This window comes from Panonychus citri, unplaced genomic scaffold (genome assembly GCF_014898815.1).
Source record: "Panonychus citri isolate SS breed McGregor unplaced genomic scaffold, ASM1489881v1 Contig00109, whole genome shotgun sequence".
Classification (NCBI taxonomy): domain Eukaryota; kingdom Metazoa; phylum Arthropoda; class Arachnida; order Trombidiformes; family Tetranychidae; genus Panonychus; species Panonychus citri.
Window position 1 is genome coordinate 432,119 of NW_026515514.1, and position 27,567 is coordinate 459,685.

The following is a 27,567-nucleotide window of genomic DNA, read 5'->3' on the forward strand; positions in this document are numbered from 1 at the left end:
TCGAATTTCTCTTTCACCGTTTGAAAGTTCAACTATTTCAGTTCCATCCACTGAAATTCTGATAATTGTTCCATCGGGTGTTATCGTCTCCTCTGATCCATCAGCTCTAATTAAAGAGAAAAGAGATGTTTCTTAATCTCACTCATTTCTGAGAATATCTTTTCCGTTGAAAACTTGAGATGTTGTTGCTGAAATGCAAATTCAACGATCTGAAAGCTTATCTTTGCTGGGAAAAAGTGACCTGAAGTTTCAACTTCGAACTCGATTTTCTTAAAGACTACTTATTAGATCAGAAAATAATATATTTGGACTTGATATTTGTGGCCTTACAAATACTCAAAGTCTCAACTCTCAACTAAAAACACTAATTGTTTGCAAATTGTCCTTCGTCAGAAATATTCTAATCATTACTCTTCTCTTATTAAATGAGGGTCTCTAACTTATTGTTATTCTTTTCTGGCCAAAAAGTTTTCGATAAGTATTAATATATCGAATACTTGAAAATAAATGTCCCCAAACTTGACGAATCATCAGTTGTTCAAAAAAGTTTCAATCATTTTAATTTTAATCAAATTGGAAAGATAATTACAATTACTTTATCATTGGGTAACTTATAATACAATTAATGGATTGAAATATTTTTCAGAATAAATTACTAATTCTAATTTAGTGATCAACACTCGTTCTATCATCAGAATATTTTGTCATCTTTTGATTAGCGAAAATCGCTCTTGATCCATGTCTATTGATTGATGAACTATGAGCTTCGGCGTTAATCGATGAATCTTCAAGATGCTTACGATTATTATTTTGATTACTATTATTCTGATTAGTTGAACATGAGCAGCATAATTTTTCTAGAGTAGTTAATAAATTACGATTAAAGAACAGGTAAATCCAAGGATTAACGCAACTATTAAGGTTCGGAAGTAGCATCGCAATTGTAATTAATGGACCTGAAAAGAAAAACAAAAAATTAGTTCAATATATCAAAACAATTGTTACAAATTCAACAGTTAATCGAATACAATTAAAGAATCGTCCAATTTCACCTTCTAATAATATGAAAATCTATGTTAATGAGATCATTAATTATTCACAGTTAGTTAATTGTTGTTGTGTATCGTTAATGGAATCACTTGAAATTCATCATTAGACATGCGTTTGTTACTCTTAAATTGTTTACAATTTAGCTCCACTAATATACAGTAAATCAATTGAGAAATAAGAAAAATAATAAGTACAAGAAAACAACAACAATCAGTTGATTGTTAAGAAATGAAATAAAAATAAATAGTCAAGTTAACAATAAAATCAAAACAATGATAAGTTGATTGTTAAGATTTTTCAACTAAACTGAACATAAGAAGCTTGAAAATTTATCGGAATACCCTCTGAATACACCCAGAATTAAGTTCAACAATCATTTTATTTGACCAGGATTAAAATCATGTAACTAAATTGTTGAAAAATTTTAACAATCAATCAACAGAAAACAAAACTTTCCATCATTATAATTGCAAAGAAAACCATTAAATTGCTGTGAATGAATCACTGATACTAACAAATCGTTATCCTGATTAATATGTATACAGAATCAAATTAATTTTAAATTGCGAAATGATTAAATTCAGTAACAATAATAAGCTACAAATCACAATTTGAAATCACATCATTAGAACAGATTATTATGTATATATATTAATTGCTTCACATGTTTATCACCATCAGTAACAATTAAATTGAATTTCATACATCCATCTAATTGTTATAACAATGTTTTCCTCTTAATTGTCATGATATAAACATTATCTAGTTATTAATTGTGTTGCTAAGTTAAATGAGTCGTAAGAGTTGATCACTTGATGACATTAAATTAACTAGTGTCTATCATGATTAAGTTGAAATCAATAATAACAATTGTGCCCATTAATAAAACTAGATTATCTCATCTAGACAATCAAGTGTAACCAGTTAATTCACAATTTGATTAACCATTATCATCATCAGTATAACAATTATTATCATTTGATTTATTCCATGCATACAAATACAAGTTGACCTAATAAACTAATCTCAGATTGATTGTCAAACTAATACTTAATTATAATAACAATCAATGAGTTAACTGAATCAATTGAAAAACTACACAACTCAGCAATTATTTTTTCGTGATTTTCTCAACATTAATAGTACGAGTTTGAACAATACTCGATCGTCGTATTGAAAGATCAAGGTCACTTAGGTCGTCGAAAGGACAAAGAACGCATTTCAAGGTCATTATATTACTTTACATATTTTCCCATCGTTCAACCTCATATCTTTCATATCTTTCAAGTCTTGAATTCATAGGACTTATAGTTACCATGAAAATGCCATGAAAGAAATAGCTGAATGTTATTCACAAGATATTAACTTTCATCTTATCAAATGAATGAAGCTTTTTTTGTTGTTGATTAATTGTAAAATTAAATAGCTTGTTAAAAGTGCTATTTAATCATCAATTCAACTGTATTTGATGAAACAAACAACTAACAATTAAAACTAATTGCTCATTTAACATCCAACAGTAGACAATAATAATAAGATAATAATACCTGGAGCTTTTTTTGACAAGGGAGAAATTGATTAACTTTAAAAGTAGAAAGTTAATCAAATTTAAATTAAATCTCCAACTTATCCAAGGGATAATGATTATGTTTAAAGTTCATTAGAAAGTTTCGAGAACTCGAAAAAGTAATAAAGAAAAAAAAGTTCTATTCTGAATAAAAAAAAAATCGATTCGGTGATTTGTAAATATTTATCATGATATTACAAAGAAGGGCCATTTACATACACCCACAGAATTAGCCGATGGATTTCATGGATCGAATTGAACTATTCAAGATTTACCATGAATAATAATATTCGTACTTACTAAGTATCAATAACCTTTCTTTTCGTGCTCAATGAAACTTCAATTTACAATATAAAGTTAACGATAATCATAAGAATATCAAATTAGCTCAATTGTTTATCGTTTTCTACTGGGATATCATAAGTTCATATTCATTTTTCCCAAGTTGAAAACTTTTTACTTTTACATTTTATAGAAATTATCGATTATTCAAGATTCGATTCAAATTAATATCTTTTGATTAACATGTCATATAACCTTGAAAAAGGAAATGACAGAGAACTTAATTTGTATATATCATAGATTAATCAAAATTCCAAATGTAATTCTGATGTTTCTCTCTCTCTCTCTCTCTCTCTCTCTCTCTCTCTCTCTCTCTCTCTCTCTCTATTTATCAGACAGTTTCAGTTACATTCGATATGAACAGTTCTAGATAACAACAATGTGATCATATAAGATGAAAGTATGAAAGGTATCGCATTGTTCATGGACAAAGAGACAGGGAGAGAGAAAGAGAAAGAGAAAGAAAGAGAGAAATAAAAACGATTTGAAACGGTAAAAATTTCGAAGAAAAAAAAACTTATTATTATAATAATAAGCATTCAAAACCAATTTGAAACTGATTTAACTGATATAACGAATGAAAGAATGGTGAAGAAAAGATTTTCCCTGCATCACCAAGGAAGACATTCAGGATTATTCAGCATATATAGAGAATTGAGAGATAGACCGAAGATTCTGGGAAAAAGAACAGAATTTGAAAAAGAAATAGAAGAAGGAAAAAAAAAGAAATACCAACCCACGAGGTAGGGATGAGAAAACTAAAGCAAGAAAAGAGATATTCAAAAATGAATAGTTGCTTGTTTTATGTATATACTTTTTTGTTACTTCTTCGCAAGGATCAATCTGTTGTATGGAATCTGAATCGAAATAGAAAATAAAAATGATATAGAGAATCATGATAATCTTAATAGTGATGGTTACGAAGTTAAAAGACGACGATGGTAGAGATGAAGATGATCATTCAGCTCGAAAGAAACAATGAATTTAAGTTTTTCCACTCTGAGAGCAATCATGTTTTCGTTATTCTCTTTTTCTCCATCTTCTTCTTTTCTTTATTATCATTATCATGATTCCCAGAATCGAACATAATAATAATAGAATAATTCTTTGAATCAATTTGTTAAAGTAGAAAGTTGATTGTCCAAACTTTCCTTGTTTCCGAAAACTTTTCAACCCAATAACCTTTAATGATATTTGACCCTTCAATTGATACTTTGTTAGTTATTTGGTAGTAATTGTATTCCAATTCAATTGTTGTTAAAATCAACAGATTCAATGACAATTCATTATTGTTGATCGATTCAAATTCAACTATTAAATGAATTACTATTAAACAATTACTCTATCATGTAAATGATCACTTTAATTTCAGTTAATTTGATGATTTTTTTTTTCATCTCATTGAAACTTGAATATTTTTCCTCTGATTTCATTGAAATTGGAATATAATGAAAACCTTGATATTTACCCTGCGGCAACTATTACAAGACTGGGATTTAGAATGTAATTGATAAATTGAGAAATATGAATTGTTGGGAGATGGAAAAAAAAATCTATCGATTTGAATATCAAGTTAATTGAGAAGCCATTAGATTAATGATAAACTTGTCAATTCGTCAAATAATGTAACATGATGATGACAAGTTTTTACCAGTTTATTAGCACATTAATAAGCTGATAGGAGAAAATGTTTGTCATTGACTTTTCATTCATGATCAAAGAATCAAATTAATGAACTCTCATCAGGAATCTCATCAATTCAATTGATTCATTTGCTCCCGATGATTTTCAACCATCAGTTAATTAACATGATTCATATTATCCCTTTATCTTTATCCATCAATCTAGAAACTTTTTCTTTCTTCATTGTTGATATTATTTTCCTATTCAATCAATAATAAAGAGAAAATATCAAAGTTTTATCAATTCCATCAACTAACAATCAGATATTTTCAAATTGCATGAGATATTTTTTTCTCAGGTGATAATTCATATTGATTATCATGGTAAAAGCTAAGTGGTTATAACTGTAAATGTAATAAGTCACGAAGATGAATGAGATAAATGGAGTAAGATAAATGATTCTGATTCCAAGGTATTAATGAAGGGGAAAATATTTAATTCTCTTGTTCAATTAGTTAATTGTTTACTTTGGTATAAATGAGTAAATTATAATGAAGGTAATGTTTGTGTCTCGCCCTCTTGTTGATTACTTTTAATGGGATATTAAAATGTTAACCATTTTATCAATTATTAATGTTAATTTTTTGCTATTCAGTTGAATTGATTTCCATAATTTTAATTTGATTGAAATTGATTGTATTTCAATATTATATATAAACTATTTCATTCATTTATTTTGTTTACACTCTCTGAACAAAATACTCACAAATCCATCACATACACATGAATATAAGACAATCTACTTTGGAAAATGTCACTTAAACTATTCATTTAGAATAACAATTCAAAGAAAATATCATGATTTTCTCATGGTGAATATAAAAAAAAATCTGAATAAATTATTAGGGAAAAAGTTGCCTTGCATAATTTTCATGAGAATGGAAAAAATTTTCTGATAATATTGAACAATTTTCTATCTCAATGATTCATGAATAACAGGGGGAGAAATGGGAATGATAAACTTAATTAAAATGTTGATAACTTTTCTGTTATACTGATTATAAGTTAATCCTGATCTCTAATTGTTCATAATCCAGATAATATCATTCATGTTGTTTTCCTTTTTTTTTCATGATTCAGTTGACAAAAGAACAGGGGAGAAAATATTGTTCGGTGAAACTATTTCCATTAACCATGTCACTAGATGATTGTTCAATTAAACTCATATATAAACTAATCAATCTAAACTCTTGATTGTTAAACAAATCAAAGTTGATTCAAAGACAACGAGAAAAATATAAATATATATAAATAAATCGATCATGATAATAATATGAGTTTGGAGAAATGAATTGAAATTATGTTTGGTTTTCGGGACATAATTCATAAGAATGAAAATTTTCATAATTCTTTGAATTCAGCCATGAGACTATGGAGATAATCATGATTAGTATATAATATAAACATGGTTAAGTTCAGATTACAATGGAGATTGGAAACTGATTATTAAGTTGAATACAAATCAAAACTGAGGCGAGATAATATTTTTTTCATGGAAATACAAAATAATGAATATAAATGGTGGAAATTTATTGTTATTGAATTGATATCATCTGAATTATAAGCGATATTATTATTCTGAATGATTCAAACGATGACAGATTCAAGATGATCAAGATTTAAAGTTCCGTCATGTATTATTCAAATATCTTGAAATCTGTGATCATTTTCATCTGAATAACAATTCAATTCCCATCGTAATAATGATAATAAATTTAATCATTTTCACCAAATGTAACAATCAACAAATGCAGATAATTTAATAATAATTATCAGATAAAATTATCGTAAATGATAATAATCACTCTGGACAAATACAGTTAACAACATTGTCTATTGCTGTTAACATTGAGCCTCACTGATTTCATGTAAATTTATTGAACGTGATTCTTCAAATCATAATCAATTTAGCAACAATCAAATGTGATTAATAAATTAGCTATTAATCGGATTACGATTTCAAACCAATTCCTCAATCCAAGTTACTTTTTTTTTGCTCTTTACTTTTTCCTGATTTTCACAAAATCAATTTACATGATAGGAAATCTAAGGTGTAGAGATTTAGGAAACTGAGATTAATTTTTTTCCTTGCTCGTTCTAACGATTAACTGATTAAGAAAATGATCGTTATCTCTCAACTGAATCAAATTAAATCGTAATGCAATTTCTTAATCTAAATTGATTAAATTTATATTTACCATTGATAGAGAATGATACTGATTTTTATTAACTTTCTATGATATTAATCAATATTATTCTAACTAATATCATGAGTCAACTTGAAACTTTTTCGAGTGTCTTTATATCAAGATAATCTTTCATCGTTATCATCATTTCCGTAGTCATTTTTATCAGAAAATGAACTATTTTTATATATTATATTCTGGTTAATATCAAATTTACCTGTCATATTATTAAATATCGACAATATCATAATATCACCTAATCAATTATTAATATAACCAAATTAGATCTCAGGGATAAACTTTATTTGAAGATAATATTTTTCTGAGTAAATTGAAAACAAATGTTATTCATAATATTATGTACACATTTATATATGAATTGTGAACCATGAGATTAGCTGATTTTCAGGTTAAAGTTCAAAATTCTTGTTTTATTTTCAGTTGTTCAATGGATAGGAACATGTTTCCTTTCAGATCGAATGGAGATAATTCTGGTTGACATAGAATTGGAATCATTATCATCATGGTTAAATTTTCTCTTACACCAGCATTCATTCAATAGAATTATGCAAATTTATCTTTCTCTTTTTTCCCCTTAAGAGACAAAAATGTAAAGTTTTTCCTCTCTCTTCACTTCTATCAAACTGAATTTCATCATCATTATTATTTACATGATATCGAATAATTTTCTTCAGAACTTTATTTATTGTTATTGAATTGACACCGGAAAAGAAATTGTAAAATAAAAGACTCGAAAAGAATGAGAAATTCTGATAAAAACAACGATTCTAGATGAACTTTAGTCTTTGATCCTTCATTTTTCATCCCATCAACCTCAGCATCTTCATCAGATCAACCTAAAGATCTGAATTGACAGTGAAACAGAAACTTCCTCATGATCTTTTCATCTCTCTCTCTTCTCATATTATTGTTATTCTCGGTCTTTGTACAATTATTCTAAGATGTTCTATCATGGGAATGATAATAAAAAGTAGAGAAAGAGAGAGAAAAAACTTCAAGTATAAACACTAGAAGACGAACTTACCCTGAAAACCTACATTTATTATCTAACCAAGAGAAACCAGAATAATATTAGAAATCAAGGTTTTCATTGTTAAAGGTGAATTGACAGGAGACACACCTTCACATGAGAAACATGATTGAAAAAAAGATAACATTTTTTTTCACATGAAATATGATCAATTCTAAATGAGAAAATCTAATGAAATACTTATCAAGACATTGCTGATAATTGACTGAACAAAGATATTATCAGAATGGAAATAAAGTTCTGACAAAGAAATGAGATATCTATGAATCTTGAACAATTCAGTATATTAGGTGGACTTGATATGTTTCACCAATTCTAGAAGTAGTAATCATTTGTCAGATAATATCAGATAAATGAGTAATTTAATTGATTATCTTCAAGTGATGATTGTGAAAATAACGGAACTTTTTTATTCACGATAATTGAATTAATAGTTTTTTTTCTGTTATCATAATAAAATTGAAGCTAAAATAAACATTTCGTATACAAAGTAACATGATTAATATGAATGCTTGATAATATGCCTTAAATAATGGAGACAATTCAAAATTGATAAAATAATTTCCAACTGATGAGACTTCATGATAATCAACATAATTGTCTTGAAAATGATGAGCATGATAAATACATTAAAATAAGATGATAATTTGATTAACATGATGAAAATAAACATGTCCAATTGTTGAATTAATAGATGACGTAGTTAATTGTAATACTATTAGTTGAACGTTAATTTCAACAATTATGTTAATATAATAAAAGTTTATGAATAATGAAAATCATGAGCAAAATTTAAAATGAAACAATTCATCGTTTTTTTTTCATGATAATTCAATGAGACATAACTGAAAGTTGATCGAGATTATCAAATTTCATCAATTAATATAAATGAACTTGAATGAAATTTATTGATACGATTCTAGATTATTTTTATGGTTCAGTTTCAACTCTTCTTGATTTACATGTATGAATTTCTTTCATGAGTTCATGAGGCTTATCGTTAAGAATTAACTCTGATATTATTAATATTCACTTTCTTTGTAGTTAGAACTTTACTTTTCTATCATTAAAGTTTTAGAATTTTATTTTCGAAGCAAAAAGATAAAAGGAAAGCTCGAAAGTGAATATTTAGGAGAGAGAGAGAGAGAGAGAGAGAGAGAGAGAGAGTTATTAGCTGAGAAAAAAGTTCTGACAGAAAAAAGTTCGATGTCTTTAGAATGACAATTTTTTGCTTACCTCATTCATGAACTTTTCTCATTGTCAACACTGATTAGAGAGTAACATACAAAATTCATGAGAGAGGTTAATTTGATTCACCTACAACTGAAAAAGTGGAAATATAATTCAGCAAAAATCTACGAGTTTGAGCAATTAAGAAGCAATTTGATTGTGGTGGGTTTTTAAATTGTTTTACTGTCAATTATTTGTTTCAATAACAATCAAATTTTCATTGTTACTTTTTTTTCTGACGAAATTGTTTCCGGCAAATTGTGATGATTAAAACTATGTGTAAATTGTTTCAATTAACAGTTATAAAATTAGAAAACAATTTACAACCTGATTCTAGTAATAGTTTGATAACAATTTAGCTTTTGTATGATTTAACGATAAGATTATGGATAAGAATCTAAAAGTTTATCAACTCACCTACTATCACAACAATTAAATCTTATTCAATTTATGTGCTAATTTGTAATCACAATTAACAAACAAACAATTCAATTGTAAGTACTATCAATATAGCGGATATTGGAAACTATTTAATTTAATTGTTTATTGATGAGAAAAAAATTGTTCTAACCAATTCGATGATCCAAAACCTAAGAAACTAATCAAGTACATGTACCGAACTGTTCAATGAATAGTAAATCATTTCAAGAATTTTGGGAATTAAAAATAAACAAGAGAAAATTTTGACAATTGAATGAACTGGAACACAAACGTTTCATGTAAATTTCCATGAAATCTGATGATTGATTTATCGTTGATATTCAAAAGGAATGAAAGAATTTTTTTATTCTCTCGAAAAGAAAAATCTAATTGAATTAATCTTCTCTTCGAGTCAAATTCGTTCTCAACTATTCATGTTTCGTTTCCCTGTTTTTGTCAGAATTTTATTTATCATTATCATAATTAGTGAAGATCATGAGAAATAATCAGGTAATTGTTTTATCTTTACCTGTTTGGTATATTCAAGAGTTAAAAGTAATCAATCAACAATTCAAAACATAACCTCAAATGAACTAATTTTATTATTAATCGCTCAACATGAACACCATTATCACCACCATGTAGAGGCCATTTTATTGCTCAAATTAATCATTTCAATGAGTAATAAACTAGAACAATGTAATTACCATTAAATGTTTGATTGACAGTTCAAGAGGGAACATGTAATTCATCATGATTATCATATTAATTAACTAATAACCACCTTTTCATTTCAAACTTTATTTCAAATTATATAGAAATAGCATTAACTGTTTAGCTTTATCATTGATCATTATCAATGAATTGTTCATTTTTAATCATGACACGAAAATCTGACTCTGTCATTTTGCTACTTAATCGTAATCATTAAACTGATTGTTCTGGTTATCCATTCATAATGTTTGATAAAGGAGACAAGAATTTCTGTTTTCTTATTCATTTTCATTATCGTCATTTTTTATAACGTAAAGAAATTGATAATCATGGTTATCATCAGATAGGAGATGATGAAGAAAAGAAAATATTGATTTTCTTTTTGCTGTTATGTAATATTAAATTCATGATAAATTAGATAACATTAGTCTGTGTAGTTTATATTAATTACATTTGAGAAAATTGGTCAACAAAAATGGGATTATAATGAAAAAAGAGTTTTTAATATTCGGGATTCTGTCAATAACAGAAACTATTATTTATCATGTTCTCATCCATGTTTCCTTGGCTTCATCCTACTTATTATATTTGTTATCCTTTGAGATTAACCTCATCTAAGCCTTTAATTGGCTTTAATAACCCAATTGATTATTTCGCCATCACTGAGTTTGATTACAGGAATAAATCATGATAAAGATAATCATTTTTATAGATTATTGAAATTTTCTGGAAAAAAAATGACCACAAGTTTCAAAAAGTTTCATTCATTGACCAGAAAAAAAAGTTCAATTGCAAAATATTAAAAATCTTACATGAGAAAGATTAATTATCCTGTCAGAAAAATGGACAGAACTTAAAAATTAAAGTTCCCAGTTTTTAATTAACTTTTCATCTTCAACGAAAATCCTTGATGAGAATCATTGTAATTAATTGACACTAATTGAGGTGATATTCGTGATTCAAAGTTACTTTTGATTGTGATATTTTGTCTTCATTGTTTTGTCAAGTTTATCATGAGAATTGTTTATCCTGGTAAACAATATCATGAACTTCAGATGAAATTTTTGATATTAACTAATAGTTCACACATTAATGTGAAATCATCTAAATTTTATCATGAAAAAAAACCAAATCGACCAAAATGACAAATTATTTCAACGTAAGGACTCACAGAATTTTCCATTTTATCCCGATGGAATATCCTGGAAAAAGGATTACTCTGGTGTCTTGTTGTTCTCATGATAAAGGATAGTATTGACGTAGATCGAGATTTCTGAATAAGTGTCACAGAGAATCATCTTTTTTTCTATCTCTTTAGGATTCGACGATAATCTCAAATGAATTAACGTGAAAGTTTATCTCATTTTCCTTGAACAATGATGTCATTAATCAAATCGAAAGCGAAAAGTTTATATTATATAGAATTCAAACTAAGAATATCGCAAGTTTTCAATTATCATGTAACATTTCATTTCTCAATAATTGACCCTTTTCACGAGTTCACGAAATGGAAAGACAAATGATGAGCTACACGTAAGAATTGAAAACCTCAAATGGGAATTATGATGAACTTTCAACTAAATTCTGTGAACAATGTAAAGAACTTATAATAGAGAAAGTGCCAATGAATCTCATGTTCAATGTCAATTTCAATCAGGATCAATGAAGAAAAATATCGAGAGAGAAAGAAGGTTAAATGGAGTCACGTGACTTCATATTCAGGGTTATAACTCGAAAGTGAAAAGCATGAAAGTTCAGGTTTGACAGTGAAAATCCAAGAGTTTGATTGGTGAATTATCACCTAATCAGTATTATATTTGTGATCAAATTCATATTAATAAGAACTTTACCCCAGGATTATCTCCATCAATTCTAATGTTTGTTTCTTTTTTTTCTGTAGAATTTCGAGACAATCATGAGTCAGACTGTGGAAAAAGAAATTCTCAAAAAAAAGAACTGAAATCTTACGAAATTTTCGAACCAATCGATGAATTATTGTTATCAATATTTGGATTCTCAATAAGAAAGTACATGTATTAGATTAAAAAATATGAAATAAACTGCAGCATTTTGCCTTCTAAACAAAACTCTGGTAACTTGATACTAATATTTACACTCGATACTCATCCATTGAGTTTACTGAATTTCATCATTTGGTAAATAGTTTTGATAATATTTGTTTGTCATAACTTTTGTTGACCTTCAAGAATCAAGAATCTATTAATATGAAAGTTTATTGGAATCACTGAGAAAATCTTGATAAGAATGGTTCATGATTAACTCTTACCTTATAGCAGAATCATTATTATTAATAGATATAGAATTACATGAAGACCCTGTATGGTTAAAATGAGAAGATTAATTAAAACCAAGAGCATAAATACATAAGTCAAACTGAATTAATGTTCCAATAATAATAGAAATTGATACAATAGTATCAACGATATTAGTTTGTATTCATCTTCTCTGAGTTTTCTGATTAAATGGTCATGTTTTAATCATAACAAATCAGGAAAAACTACAAAGGTAAGACAAAAGGTTAACCAAATAAATATCATATTCTTACCCTGGAGGTTTTTTTTTATTTGTTCACAGTTTCAATGAATCATTTATATGAACCTGATGAACTTTCTTAAGGGATTTTGGACATTGTTCAATTGTGAGCACAATCGTATTAATATTATTCTTATTATTATTATGAGTGTTATTCAAGTGTGATATTTTCACTTCTATTTATTAGTAACAAACACTTAGCATTGTCATGAAAAACTTTGCCCTCAGGGTAACATGAAAGTTTACCTTTTAAATTATTCATTAAGTTTCCATATCACTTAACGATCAGTTTTACTGAATGACAACTTTCTTATCATATAACGAGTTTATATTATTACAATTTAACGATTTTAATTAAAGTTCATTCAATCTAATATTTACTTTCATCTTCCTTCTGAAAGTTCATTTGACATTTTATTAGATGAAATTCCATCCAAGCCAATCTTCAGGGTGACTGAATAAACCAATGATTAGTTTAATAACTGGTTGATTTATGAATGAACCTAAAATTCAATGAATTTCAAGGTTCAATATATTTAATTGTGAATTTACTCGATAATTAATTTCCAACCTGAGCTTAAAGTTTATATCATCTGAAGTGTTTAGATAACAACAAACTATTAGTAGTTCATATTATTGTTCAAGAATAGAAACTGAATTTCATCATGAATCTAAATTCTAAGTCGTTTATTTGTTAGAATTCAACTCTCGTTCTCTTTTCATGGTCAGTAGTCTTGTTAATGATAAAGAGTAACTAATAATCGAAGCAATTTTTTTTTCGGTCATTGCATTAAACTTAATTAATGCGAAAACTTAATCATCCAAAAATTGGATCGAAAAACGGATTCGAACCTCTTCAAGTGTACAAACTTTAATGATGAAAAATTCTGGCGCAAATTTGGCAACAGTTTAAGTTCATTCTAGTGTAACCTCATCTTATTATCATTTCTTAATAGTTTAACATCTTAGTTCTGTGGGTAAATATTCATAGTAACAATCTAGACTTTATATTATCTAATAAAATTTATCATTCCCTGTGGAAATCTTTATTTTTTCCGATCTTATTTACTTAAACTGACCAGTGTCCAATCAATTTTATATTCGAGTTGAGGTAAAGTAGTCAATTCAGCAATAGGTTTCGTATTTACTCAAGACGATTCATTAGTATTACACAAATTTAGATGAATATGATTAGTTTATCGAAAAGTTCTGATGGACATTTATTCATAAATTTATCATTCAATTATTCAGTTGATTGATAACAAAAGTTACAATTGCTGTTTAGAATAGTGAAAAGTTCAATTGAGATGCAATTCTATTAATAGTTATTGGTAATTATATAATTAGAATTAGATTTTATTACATGTTTAATGTTTAATAACATGAAATTTTCCTCTTATTGTCTTTTATTATCTTCATAAAATTCATAACCATGAAGCTCAAAGTTGTTGTATCATCTAGATAATTGAATATGATGTAAATGAACAAATGAAATCAGATTGAGATACGATAAAGTCTAAAGATTATACATTTGATTGGATTATAAGTATTTCCCTCAATTATGATAATCGTATTCATAATTCTGTTGATACAAAGTAAACAATAAGTCAGGTATTAATTCATCAGGTTAATCAGCTTTTCAATGGTTGAAATAATTTGAAAGAGATAACATGAAATTATGATCAACAATGTTATCATTATATTGTTGATGACGATGGATATTGATGAATATTTCAGTTGAATAAACCGGAAAAACATTGTCAATGTGACAGTTTTTGATCAAATTGATTTGATTAGAAAGTGAAAACTTGATAGTATCGATCGTTTCTATTATCGTCTGACGTTCCGAGAGCATAATGACATTTAATCTATGATAATTGCATGCTAGGAATTTCTTTTAGTGAAACTTTCTTAATAATAAAATTAATAGTTGAATACATCAATTTTCATATAATGAAAGGTCATTCGAGGCTTGAATGTCTCCGATACTTTCACCATGAGGTCAATTTTTCATCTCTATTTTGTTTCTGTAACCAACCAACTCTAGGAAACGAAAGGAACGATTGTTCAACTATTCGAGGTGCCATGGAAAATGTAAGACATCTAAAACGTTCCCACAGGTACCTATCGATTTGTCATGGAAGTACTTGGTTAATGCCCATTTTGAACGAGTTGGAGATATTGGTAGCTTAAATGTAACTTCCGGAAACGCAGAAAAGTCTTGAAAGTCACTTTTGACAAGAACCAAATTGTAAGATTACATATACATTACATGTACTCTCACCTTGTATCTCGATAAGTAATAATTAGACAAACTGAAGAACCAAAAAACTACAGGACTGACTGATACCTTTAATGTATAATACTCAGCGAGTTGGTTCATGGAAAACTGTTCATAGAACTTGAGATTACCTGAACCTTAATTGCCACCCTTAAGGTGTTCACTTAATCCTAAGAACTTTGAATTACTATGAAGCAATAATAAGAATCGTCTATAAGGAAATTTTTTCACATGTTTTAATACATTAAACATGAATGTTCATTTTATCCGAGAAGTAAAAAAACTGTTGAATTACATTGGATTACATTTCCTCATTTAGGTTAACATTAAGTATCCTCGTATTATTCATATCAAATCATAAATTGTTATGGTGAAAATGTTTCATTCAAAAGTATTAATAGATATCATGATAACGATTATAATCTTAATCGTTAATCTTTCAAAAAAAAAACTATTTGATTGATTAAATCAGCGATTGATTGGAAATATTGTCTACTGTAAGTCCAAATCAATATCCAACTCGATCCATGTTGAGTAATTGCTAATTCTTTGTTTATTATTATGATATTAATTTGTAGTGATAATAGTAATAGTATCAAGAGATCGTAATTAAATGTCTCAATGAAAATGTGAGTATGTTTTTGAAGTTATCATGTTATTCAACCCGTCAACTTATTCAGGTCACAATGAAATGTTATCAAAACTTTCAATTTGAATTAGAAATTGTGTTCAAAACTGATAGGGAAACGATGGACAGTAAATGTTTAACCAAATTGATTAATTAATTGACATGCAACCAAACTTGCAAACAAATAAATCACTTGGATAACTTAATCTCTAGGATAATTTGGTTCTATTATAATAACTAAAATCTTATCGACTATTATCCCAAACAAAAAGGTTTTAGGTAAACAAAAGTTCACCCACAGAATCCGAGTTGGAATTGTTTCATAAATAATATGAATTAATTGTAATTCTGGCATAAATTCTGTATGTACTGATTGATACATAAAAAACATGACGATTCTTGAAATTGAACTATTATACAAATCAATAAACATAATCTTGAATTCTGATGAGAGTAAATATTAAATCAAGTTAATAATATACTTTGAGTAATAAAATTTACTCTTCCAATGATTAATTGGTCTTAATTGAAAATTGATTATACTTAGCATCCCATTGTTAATGGTTTTAACATGATACTGAATATAATTGTTGATAAGATATTAATTACTTTGAAACTTTGATAACATCTTACTTAGATTAATAATGAAAGCAGCTAATACTTATTATTATTAGATGATGATTGTTATTGTTATCATTATCAATTGTATCAATGACAAAGGTCATCAGCTTATCATATTAATGATAATCAGGATGATTCAATAATAACATTGATCAAGATGATGAGGATGCTGAAGAAGATGATAGTGAATATAATATTTATTAGAGGAAATGAAAGTTGACTCGAATTATTTTTGGCTTCGCAAGGAAGAAAAAAAAAATATAAGAGAAAACAATGATAAATTGAAGGTATTTAGCTCTCATTCATTGCAAACATTGTCAATCATTATCATGAATATCATGATCATCGGGATGATAATCATCTTTATCTGATGATGTTGCTTGAGATGATTGATTTGATTATCTAGAGGAGGATAAATCCTCGAAAAAAAAAGGATAAATAAAAAGCTGAATAAAGAAAGATAAAAATACTGAATAGATTGTGAGAATGATGATAATGATGATGATGAGGATAAAGAAAAGATGAGGAAGGAAGGAAGGAGAAAAAAATTCCTATGCTCTTGAAATTGATGATAATCATTCTGAAAGACATTAGAGTTTATCAAGAACAATTAACTTTTTATCAAATAAAATATTCTCTTAAAACTAATCAACTAATATAAACATTAGAATATCTGATAACTTTTGGAGAAAATTGTTTCTTCTTTGATAACAAACTTTTCCATGGTAATTATCTATCATGTATTAATCTAAATTGTAAACAATTAGCGATTCTATTTCATATCTTTCTTGGCAATAGACTAAGACAAGAAAACAATTAGACCTTTAATTACAATTATAGAGACTTGAAATATTGATTGGACTTCAATAGCTTTTTGATAAATTGGATTTTGAGTTAATCATGAAATCTTGATCATGATTAAAGGCTTGTAACTATGATTATTATAATAATTTTGATGGCGATTCATTGATACGATTAATGATAATCCATGTAAACGATAAATCAACAAGTGGTCATTTCTGACTGAACGAAACTCACCTCGCCACAATGAACTTTCCCGAGCTCCTGGAACCCAATAAGCCCACATTTGAACGATATTGAACGGCGATGAACAGCAAATATAGCACATGATTATTGTTACCGTTAATTTGATTGTTTTAATTTTGGCTTTTGAAAAGTAGGCTGTTGAATGGCTTCGAGGTGTACAACGATCTGTATTGATACTAGAGGTTCGTCGAGTTGATGTTGATGATGATAATGTTGAGGTTGGAGGTGCTAATGATGTAGTTGATGGATTTACAACTGTTGGGCTCGTTGTTGTAAGTATTTTCATTGAATTTGGTAACATTGATGAAGATGAAGATGATAATGATGAAGGAGTAACATGATTGATTGAGTTCCCATTTAATTCATTTTTACCTTGTAACTTTTGTGACACTTGAGTGTTGGTTACCTCATGGGTAAGATTAATGTTACTATTATTGAAATTTATCTGAGAATCGTGATTAAGATCAATAATTTTGGGATGGTCAATATTATTTTGACGTTTTAATGTTTTAATTCTAGTAAATGGATGACCCAGTTTACTGAGGAAATGTTTTGATTCTGATTCTGTTGTTCCGATAACTGTTGATGGAGATGATAAGGAACAAGTTACATTATTAATCTTATCACTATTATCACTAATCATCTTATTATTATTGAATCGATTATTGGTAATTACTCGAAATGAATCAACCGTAATTGATTCATGACTTGGTTCATGGCTTGAAATTGGACTATTCAAATGGAAATCAGTTGATTGAATGGTCGATGTTGTTTTCTGCTGTGTTGGAGATTGATTTAAATTTGAACTTTGCTGATGAACATTATGAGAATTAACTGATTGAATATTTCCGCTTAAACGGGTTAATCCGGCTTTTTTAATTCGTCGGCCATTTTTCCATAATTCAGAGCAAATATTGGAAAAGGTGAATATGATAATAGTAAAGGGAATAAAGAAAGATGAAAACGCATACCAGGTAACATATAATCTTTCACCATAGGGCTGAATAAATGTTCCCCAGCATTCATATACCTGTGGATTATTTGGTATTTGATGATATGAGAAAATAAGTAACTGAGGCAGGCAACAGATTAAGGCTAATCCCCAGGCGATGGAGACTTTAAGATTAGATCTATTGAGTCGAGATCGAGATTCTAATGGATAACAAATTGCTCTGTAACGGTCAATCGCTGTTGCACAAAGTGTAAATGAAGATAAATAAGGTCCCAATAGTTGGAGATATTTAATTCCTTTGCATAATATATGACCACCATAAAAGTGTTCAGTTATCTCCCAGATGAGTTGAGGTAAGACATTAGTAAATGCTGTGATTAGATCGGCTATCGATAAGTGTAGTAGGAAAAAGTACATTCGACGAAGTTTAATTCGGCTTAAAATTAGTGCCAAAAGAACTGATGTATTTCCGAAAACAATCATTACAAAAATTGCAGATAAAGTGATAATCTCAATGATTGCAAGGTTCTCATCACGAGAATAGCTGGATGATGAGGATGAAGATGAAGAGGATGAGGATGAGTGTGTAACTAAAGCGACAACTGATGAGGATGAAGATGTCAAGTTATTGCTATTGTTGTTCGTGGTGGAGGTTGTGTTGATATTACTATGATTATTATCAATTGTAGTTGCAATCAAAAGTGAGGATAAAGTTGGCAAAGTTGATTCATTAAATGAATTAGCTGATGAAGTTGACAAAATCTCTGTTGATATTGTTGATAATAATGAGATCATTTTAACAGGTTTCCAATTTAACAAGTGAAATATTATGATAATTATGTAATTAGTTGGTTCTAATCTTGGAAAGTTAATCACAACATCAAAAGAATTAATTAATTTTCAAAGGAAATTAACAGTAATCAGTAGGGTTCAATGTCGAAAACTTTTGATAATAATAATATCTCTTTGGAAGATAATATAAAACCCAAATTTCGATAAATTTCAAGTTAAACTGAGAAAAAGTTTCACAGTAATTATACTAAATTCATGAGATGATCTTTAATTAGAGGCACTTTGATTTGTCATTTTATTTCAATTAGTTTAATGAGAAACTGATTTTTCACTTTTACCTGAAAAAAAAACAATTAAAAGAAATCAAGTCTTCAGGTCACTTTTATATCTCGAGGTGATGAAAGGTAATAACTGTAATTATCGGTTAATTATTAAGCAACTCTTGGAAACTATTCTGCCGATAATTAATATTATCAGTAAGTGTTAATTGTTAGAATGATTTTTCCATTGTTAATTTTAAACTTTGATGTAAATAATAAAAGAGATAAAGTGATGTTGGTGTCGTTTAGAAACAAAATAACTCACTGAATGGATAAAGTTCTGTGAGAGAAGTGATGAGAAGCTCACTTATCTTCACCAATCTCATCCTCATCTTTTCCTCATCCCTTTGTATTGATTTGTTCTTACATTTTCTCTCTCTTTCTCTTTTTCCTCTGTCTTTCGTTTATCATCATCGTTTTTCTTACGCAGGCTCCTAACGAAAAAATATATTAACACAAAACCAAAGAACAACAACAACGATTCTCAAAAAGATACATACTAATAGAGAATAAGGTTCAATTCGAGTTACAATTATTCTGTACTTTTGTTCATCATTCGAGGAACAATCGATGATCGATCCCTCTAAAAGAAGTGGGCGTTCGAAGAGGCAAGAAAATAACATGATAGAAAAACATGGAATAGGTGAATAACTCGTAATTCTTTTCATCATTTAACTCATTTATTACCTTTGAATTATCGCATTTTGTTAATCAAAACTTACGACAGAAAACACTTTACACATCCTATGTAGAAACAGTTCTAATCCTGTTTTTCTTGTTCTCTCTCTCTCTCTCTCTCTTGTTTTAATCAAACCGATCGAATTGAATTGCTGGCAATCTAAATAGTTCAATAAGAATATTGAATTATATCGGAAAAGGCAGGGAATATTTACTTTTTTTCTATGATTCTCATGGAGAAAAAAAAGTTCATAAACTTGATCAATGTTTCTCTTGATTATCATTTGACTTTTTATTGGAATTAACAAAAGTCTTTGTATTAATATTCGTGATTAGATTGACAGTTTATTTTAGTACATTCTTGGCAAAGAGTAGTAAAAACTGATCCAAATGTTTATTAATCTAAATTAGTAACAGTAATTTAAGATTTACTCATAATCAACTGATTTCTACGTGATAATTGACCCTCGGGCAAGAAAAAAAAATAACCAGGGAAATGAATAAATCTGCCCTTGAAATAATAATCTGAATGGTTAATTCATCAACAACAAAAAGAGTAAGTTAATTATTGAAAAAGAAAAAAGTTTTCAAGTTGGTTTAATAGAAAGTAAAAACTTTTCTAATAAAAAATTTAACTGATTGTTGTAAATTAATTACGATTGCATAACTACACATATTTATCTCCCTAGACTCATTAATCTATCACAATAATGTTATTATTTTAGAGAAAGTTTTAGTTTCTGGTTTGAAGAAAATAAAATTACAGCATTCAAGGTTATCTTCGTATTCATGGACATTCGGGTTGAGGCCAACTAATTCAATTCCAACTCACTCTTTCTCCTTTTCTTTTCTTCTATTTTATCATCTTCTTATCATCTCTCTCTCTCTCACACACACTCTCTCACTCTCTGAATTTTCATCTCTCTGAATCAATGAAACAATTTGGGAAAAAAGTTCACCTTGCTTACGATATAATCTTATTTGTCTTTATATTTATAACCACGTTCATCGTATAAACGAATTAAAAATTAAACAACAATCTTTATTCAGGTCAAGTTCTAACACTATTAATTTAGTTTCGCATTCGCAACAATTATTATCATTAACGATTTTACAGTTTTCACTAATTTTCATTTTCTGTTCCTCGTTTACAATACTACAATCAACAAGATCACAAATTCGAAGCTTATTATCATTATTATTATTAATATGTTTGTATTCAAATGTGAAAAGGTTTGCTTATTAATTATTATTTAAATTTACGCCAGTTTAGTGTAACTGTGATTAACTTTTAATTCGGATCAATTATTGAGGATTAACGGTAAATGTGAATTGTTATATGTTTTACAAATGTGCTTGAATCTTCAATGTAATTCATCAATGATTAGCTACTTTAATTCAACGACAATTACCTTTGAATTTGTGGTTAAATATCTGGTCGAATTACTTTCCTGGATTAATTTAAGTGACACCGAATTAGAGGAAATAGTTAAACATGCAATTAGCAAAAACGATTTAGATCAACTTGTATCAACATTATGGGTAAGTTAATCAATGATTTTCTTTAGTAAATTAAATCAATCAAGAGACAATTAGTTAATGATATTGTTATTACATGGAGATAGACTCAATGAGACTACAATACTTTTCTCACATAATCAATGTATTTAAAATTCAAGGCTGACAATTGACTGATTAATTGTCCATTCAAATTGTAATTACATTGTAATTTAATTGTTCACTGAATCGATGAAGTGAAGTAAACAACATTCACCGAAATCAATTGTTTATATGAAAACGTTTCAAGATTGAGACAATTGGTAACAATTTATTGCGACAATGAGAAAACAATTAAGATTGAGAACTCACAATTTAAGATTCAATAGACTCAGAAAATGAGATTGATTTAAATGAGTTTTCTTTATGATTATCTAATTACTAGAAAGTTGGACCCAAAAGAAGATCTCAGATAACTTCACTAATCCTTCAAGCATGTGGATCACTTAATCGAACCGAAATGATTAATTATCTTCTTGATCAACAATTAATTAATCCTCATATATGGAAAGATCGATATGAATGGTCACCATTACATAAGGCTGTTTATAAACGCGATCTCCAATTAGTTAAACTGCTAATCTCTCGAGGTGAGTTAATCTAATCTTCTTACTCTTTCTATCTCGCTGTTAATCCGGTAATCAGAAATTCAAATGATTACATGAAACTTGATGGATTCGTTAATCTATTTGGTAAAGAAAACCTTCAAATATTGTTAAGGTAAACGGGAAATAAAAAAGCTCAACTTTTTGTCTTAATTTAACCTTAATTAAAACCTAATTATCATCACCATTAAATCATGATCACTTTCAATCAAAATTTACATCTAAATACACACTATTATCATACTGAAGGTCGAAACAATTTAACTCAAGTAGTATGATTAACTACTTACCATTAAGATTACAATTGATTTCAACTATCAATTTAATATCATAAACAATGATTAGTGTGATTAAAGTGATTAAGAATCCAAACTAATCGATTTTTTCAGTTTCTTGAACTTGATTAACGACCACCATTTAAGTGTCAGCATCTTTTAATTAGAATTTGTTTAATTAGTCTGAGAAAAAAATTCTTTCTGTTTATCTTATCCAAAGGTGTTGATATTTATTGTCGAGAGATTAACGGTAATACACCTCTTCATATCGCCATTCAAAGTGTCCGTAATCCTCCGAGTGGACTTAATGATGACCATTCAAAGAACCAATTAATTGAGATAATTACCCTTTTATTGGAAACTGATAACAATTTAAAGCAACAATCAACTGGTCCAGATGAGCGTTTGGTTAATTTGAACAACAATTTCGGTAAATCAGCTTTACATTATTGTGTTGATTTGGATCCATCGCCGTTAACAATTCAATTGATCTACATGCTAATCAATGGCGGAGCAAATGTTGACCTTATCGATTCCAAAGGACGAACTCCTTTTTTTCACCTTGCTACTGAACATAAACGATCACTGGTTCGATCTGATAATTTACCGTTATCTCCATTCATCGCTATACTTACAGATTCTCATTGTGATCAACTTAATTATAACCAAATTAACGGTAAAATGTCCTCATTGAAAAATCTTTGTCGTCAATTGATTCAAAATCATTTCCAATCAAATAATTTCAATTGTTTAAAAGGTTTACTACCAAATGAATTAATCAATTATCTTAATCGATTACTGGTTAAATAATAATTCTTGATGAAGAAAAAAAAACAATCACAATAAAGACAATCAATCAAATCCACCGAATCAATTTCTATTGTTAATTGTTATTAATATTATCAAGCTAAAGAAAAATAAACAATTTAATTCATGATAAGATTTAACCATAAATAATTAAGATTTAATGAGAATTGTAAAATCAGTTAATCAATCATTGTTTCTAGCTCATAGTTAATTGTTAGTTAATTGTCTGAAAGACTTGGGTGAAATTAAAACTAACTAGACTCAATCAGGGTTAATTTAATTTTCGTGAATAATTATGATTAACTTTGAACAATTTGAAATAATAGTCGTTTAATTGAATGAATTTTCAAATCAATTATACGATTTTAACTATTAATTAAGTCTTCATCAGTAATTTCAGATTTGACCATTTCCTTAATTGTTATAAAGGTAAATTGATTGCTAATGATTGTGCGATCAGCCTTGAACCCAAGTTCATGAAACCAAATTATTATTAAATTTAAATTTCATTTAAATTAAACAAATATTTACAAATTAATAATATTGATCATATTGATTAACTGGATCAGTTTAGCCAATTGATTATGGTGTAAGGGAATCGTAATCAAATGAATACTTTCAATTGAATGATAATAATTTTAAGAAAAACAGTTTTTAATTTGCCCGAAGGTAAATCGAGAAAAATGAGAGAAAATTAAAATCCTTAATTCAGCCAATTTATAGATGAAGATAATTAACTGAAAAATTTGAAAGTTGATCAACACCATTTGATTGTTGATTTATATTAATAATAGATTGTTGTGGTTTTACCAAGGTTTAATGTCCAACCAATTAATTACCTTGACCCATCTTCTTATTATAACAATCAATTAAAAATGATGCAATTAAATGAAAATTAACCTTGTTGTGTAATCACCTTTTTCCTGATTACAATTTCATTCACTATCAATTTACAAACTAATCTCATGATTTCCGGTCAAGGTACTTGATCATCCGTAATGATCAAATCGATCGAGTTTTTTTCCTCAGCTTCTTGTTAACTAGAATCATTATCGGAAACCATTTAATTTAATGATAGTGAAAATCTCGTAAAGTTAGTCATCGTTAATCGTATAAATGCCACAACATGTTTGCTTTAAGTCTTATTCAATTAGATGTTTGTTGCACTCAATAAGTAAAATTGATACAACAAGTCATGTAACGTCATCTGTTGATGAGTTTTATCATATACCATGGAAAACCTTCATTTGAAATAAAGTTAAACAAATGGGCAAGATGTGGTTAACCTGAATATGAATTGAAAATGACATATTAAAATGCTTTTTCTGTGACACCGTTTTTAAGATTGAAAAAGCTTAATTAAGCATTCATTAAAGCTTGAACATATCGGTTAGTCAATGTTTTCAATTAGAATGAAAAACTAAGCACTAACGTAACGAATAATTAAGATAGAAAATAAGTGTAAGAGAATGTTAGAAGTTGTAAGAGAAAACGAGAAGCTAAGAGAAAAAAATTGAATAGAATTTTAGTTATTATTATTATTTTGATTAGGATTTTTGACTCACTTTGGTATTAACCATGTGTTAAAATACTCTCATTCTCTACAAGTACTCGATTTTCAGTTTCACTGAAGCTGAAAACTGATCTGGAACATGCAGTAGATGCAATTTTTACAACCACGTAACTGTTAACAAATACGTGGTTTTTTGGGATAAAAAGGTGTAAATACGTCCTGAAAGCCGAGTGAATGTTCTACCGATTTTTATAATAATAAATTGTATCAAAAAAGTGGTAGAAAAGCACGTTTGATTAAGTAAATCAAGTTAATGGTCTTATTGTTGAAGAAAATATTGACCAAATTGTAACTGATTTAACCAATTTAAGTATTTATATTCCTGATTTGCCAACTCATGCTGAATTTCTACAACAATTAAGTATATATGGTTATCTATTTTCTACCTTTGAGGGATTAAATTAAGTTTTTCGAAAAAATTTGATCAATTTTCATTAATTTCAATGTTCCCTCTTTACAAATTCATTGCAAAAAAGTGGACAATTTTAGGTACTTGACTGTAATTGGTATTGATAAAAAATGGAATAGATTAGTAGATTATTTTGAACAATTAACTCACATATACAGGGCGTAACAAAGTAGTGAAGAATACGGATGATGCATCCGGAAGCTGATTTATCTCCCTGAAGTGGGAGAAACTGATCAAAGTAGGTGGAAGAGAAACTTCCGGTGGGAACTTCGGCCAGTGGGTGGAAGTATATTCCGGGTGCATCATCCACTTCCAGTGGGAACAATTTTTACCCGATTTGGGTGAAGTTTTTTGCTTATTTGCACCCTTTTAAGGTGAAATTTTTTTCTCTTTCTTTTTGTATCTTTTTGTTTGTATCTTTTTTTTCTTTTGCTTAACCGTAATGACTAATTTTTTTAAACGTTTGCGAGCAAATTGCTTATTATTATTGACTTGATTGACGACTCGTTAGATGTCACTACTGTAATTCAGTTGAAATTAATCCAAATATAAACTTTCCTAAATCAACATCAAATTAGATTAATTTAATAAATCAATGATGAAAGACTTCTCAAAACAGCTTTTAATCCGTTCGACTTTAACTAAAGTGTTATTAATTATTCAATAAGTAAAAATTATACTCAACTTAACGGTATGAAGTAAGCCGTAAATGGTTGCCAGCATCAATGTAACCAATCCATTCACACTGACATAACATTGATAGTCACAATTATATAACTGGTCATCATTTGATGAAAGATGGCTAATCAAATGGTAACAATGTATTGAATGAATATGCAAATAAGTTACGATAACTTGGAATAACAATAGTAAGTGTAATACATAAAAAAAGTAATATTTTGTTTGAGATAAAATAAATACACTAAACAATTTACATGATCACCCAAATGAACAATAAAATTTGTATGATTACCATTGGTTTTCAGTATTATCAACATGATGATATGCTGTTGACTTGCTTTTTTTGCTTGATGATATATTTTGATAATAATATAATATAAAATAGTCAAAGGGGTGGTTCAATTAGTCTCACGGGTATAAACACAGGAGTATGTGTATGGGAGTTGAGACGTATTTATATCGGTTCTGATAGAGAGCAAAAAAGGGCTTACGAACTCAATTTCTGGGCTTATTTCATTCATTCCCATGGTAATTTGTATCAATCTATGTGATATTATTATAATATGAAAATCTAAAAACGCCTAAACACAATTATCGATCGAAATGTAAACTGTATGAAAACCCAAAGTATTATTATTATATTAGCATTTTCATTGACCAATTCAATGTTTATCTTATTGTTATTATACAATTAGATGGACAAGTTGACAATCCTGATAAATTTCATGAGAGTTAATGAATTGTTTTTAAATTTTGAAACTATTCAATTTCAAATGGGAATAATATTGATTAGTGAGGCAAATTTATTCGAGTGAGTATTTATTTTTTTACCTTGACTTTTGTGTAAAAATGTTAATATAATGAATGGGGAAAATGAGTGTTAACTGTTCAGGGAAAATGGTAATGGTGATGACGATGATGATAATAAATGAAATGGTGTCTCTCTCGTTCAACAAATGGATAAGTTTCTTTATCTGCACCATGAGGTTCAGTTTATTCATAAATTGTGATATTAATTTGGTGTCTTATGTTTATCTGTTTGCAAGATGTATAAATATTATGAGAAATATTGTCAACAGTAACTTTGGATTCTCTCATTAACATTATGATCACCAGAGGATTATATTATTGCCATAATGTTGTGTGTATGTGGATATTGATGTGGATGGGGAGGTAGATATATGTATAAGAATGATGAGTGGAATAAAAAAAATAAGGATGAAAATGATGATGAGAATAAGTATCGAAAGAGAAAGAGACAGAGGTATTTATTAGAAGGATAATTTCAGAGAAAAGTTTCCCAAGAGAGTTTGATAGGAAAAGGATGAGAAGAATGAAAAGAGAAGATGAGAAGATATTTTGTTGGATGATGATGAGAATGATGAAGAAGAAGAAGAAAAAAGTACCACTCGGGAAAAGGAAGCAAAAGACTAGGCTTTAGTTGTCGTGGCAAAATGTCCCATGGGGTTGATTGGAATAAATGAAGAAGATGATGATGATGATGATGTGGAAGATGAGGATAAGAATGAAAATGAAAATGAGAAA

General features: G+C 28.2%; 2 protein-coding genes across 3 annotated transcripts; one reads left to right on the plus strand and one right to left on the minus strand.

Moving 5' to 3' along the window:
* Positions 1-534: 534 nt before the first annotated feature.
* LOC128389605 (vasopressin V1a receptor-like) lies at positions 535-19,687 on the minus strand. The gene is made up of 2 exons (XM_053349216.1): positions 17,365-19,687; positions 535-956 (listed from the first exon to the last, which is right to left on the minus strand). The coding sequence occupies exons 1-2, from the start codon at positions 19,118-19,120 to the stop codon at positions 667-669; spliced, it is 2,046 nt and encodes a 681-aa protein (XP_053205191.1). The 5' UTR covers positions 19,121-19,687; the 3' UTR covers positions 535-666.
* Positions 19,688-21,038: 1,351 nt separating this feature from the next.
* LOC128389606 (serine/threonine-protein phosphatase 6 regulatory ankyrin repeat subunit C-like) lies at positions 21,039-23,610 on the plus strand. Of its 2 annotated transcripts, none has more exons than XM_053349217.1 (3): positions 21,039-21,657; positions 22,058-22,262; positions 22,773-23,604. In XM_053349217.1, the coding sequence occupies exons 1-3, from the start codon at positions 21,466-21,468 to the stop codon at positions 23,360-23,362; spliced, it is 987 nt and encodes a 328-aa protein (XP_053205192.1). In that variant the 5' UTR covers positions 21,039-21,465; the 3' UTR covers positions 23,363-23,604. The 2 variants fall into 2 exon arrangements, with proteins under 2 accessions (XP_053205192.1, XP_053205194.1); XM_053349219.1 differs by having other exon boundaries at positions 21,562-21,657; positions 22,062-22,262; positions 22,773-23,610.
* The last annotated feature ends 3,957 nt before the right edge of the window (positions 23,611-27,567 follow it).

What these genes read in the sequence shown, in the direction of transcription:
- LOC128389605 (XM_053349216.1), bottom strand. Translation starts at nt 19,120, where the DNA reads ATGATCTCATTATTATCAACAATATCAACAGAGATTTTGTCAACTTCA. An exon ending in GGAAAGTTCATTGTGGCGAG is followed by an intron (nt 957 to 17,364) that starts GTGAGTTTCGTT and finishes TTTTCTTTTCAG; the next exon opens with GTCCATTAATTACAATTGCG.
- LOC128389606 (XM_053349217.1), top strand. Translation starts at nt 21,466, where the DNA reads ATGTGCTTGAATCTTCAATGTAATTCATCAATGATTAGCTACTTTAAT. An exon ending in AACTTGTATCAACATTATGG is followed by an intron (nt 21,658 to 22,057) that starts GTAAGTTAATCA and finishes TCTAATTACTAG; the next exon opens with AAAGTTGGACCCAAAAGAAG. An exon ending in TAAACTGCTAATCTCTCGAG is followed by an intron (nt 22,263 to 22,772) that starts GTGAGTTAATCT and finishes TCTTATCCAAAG; the next exon opens with GTGTTGATATTTATTGTCGA.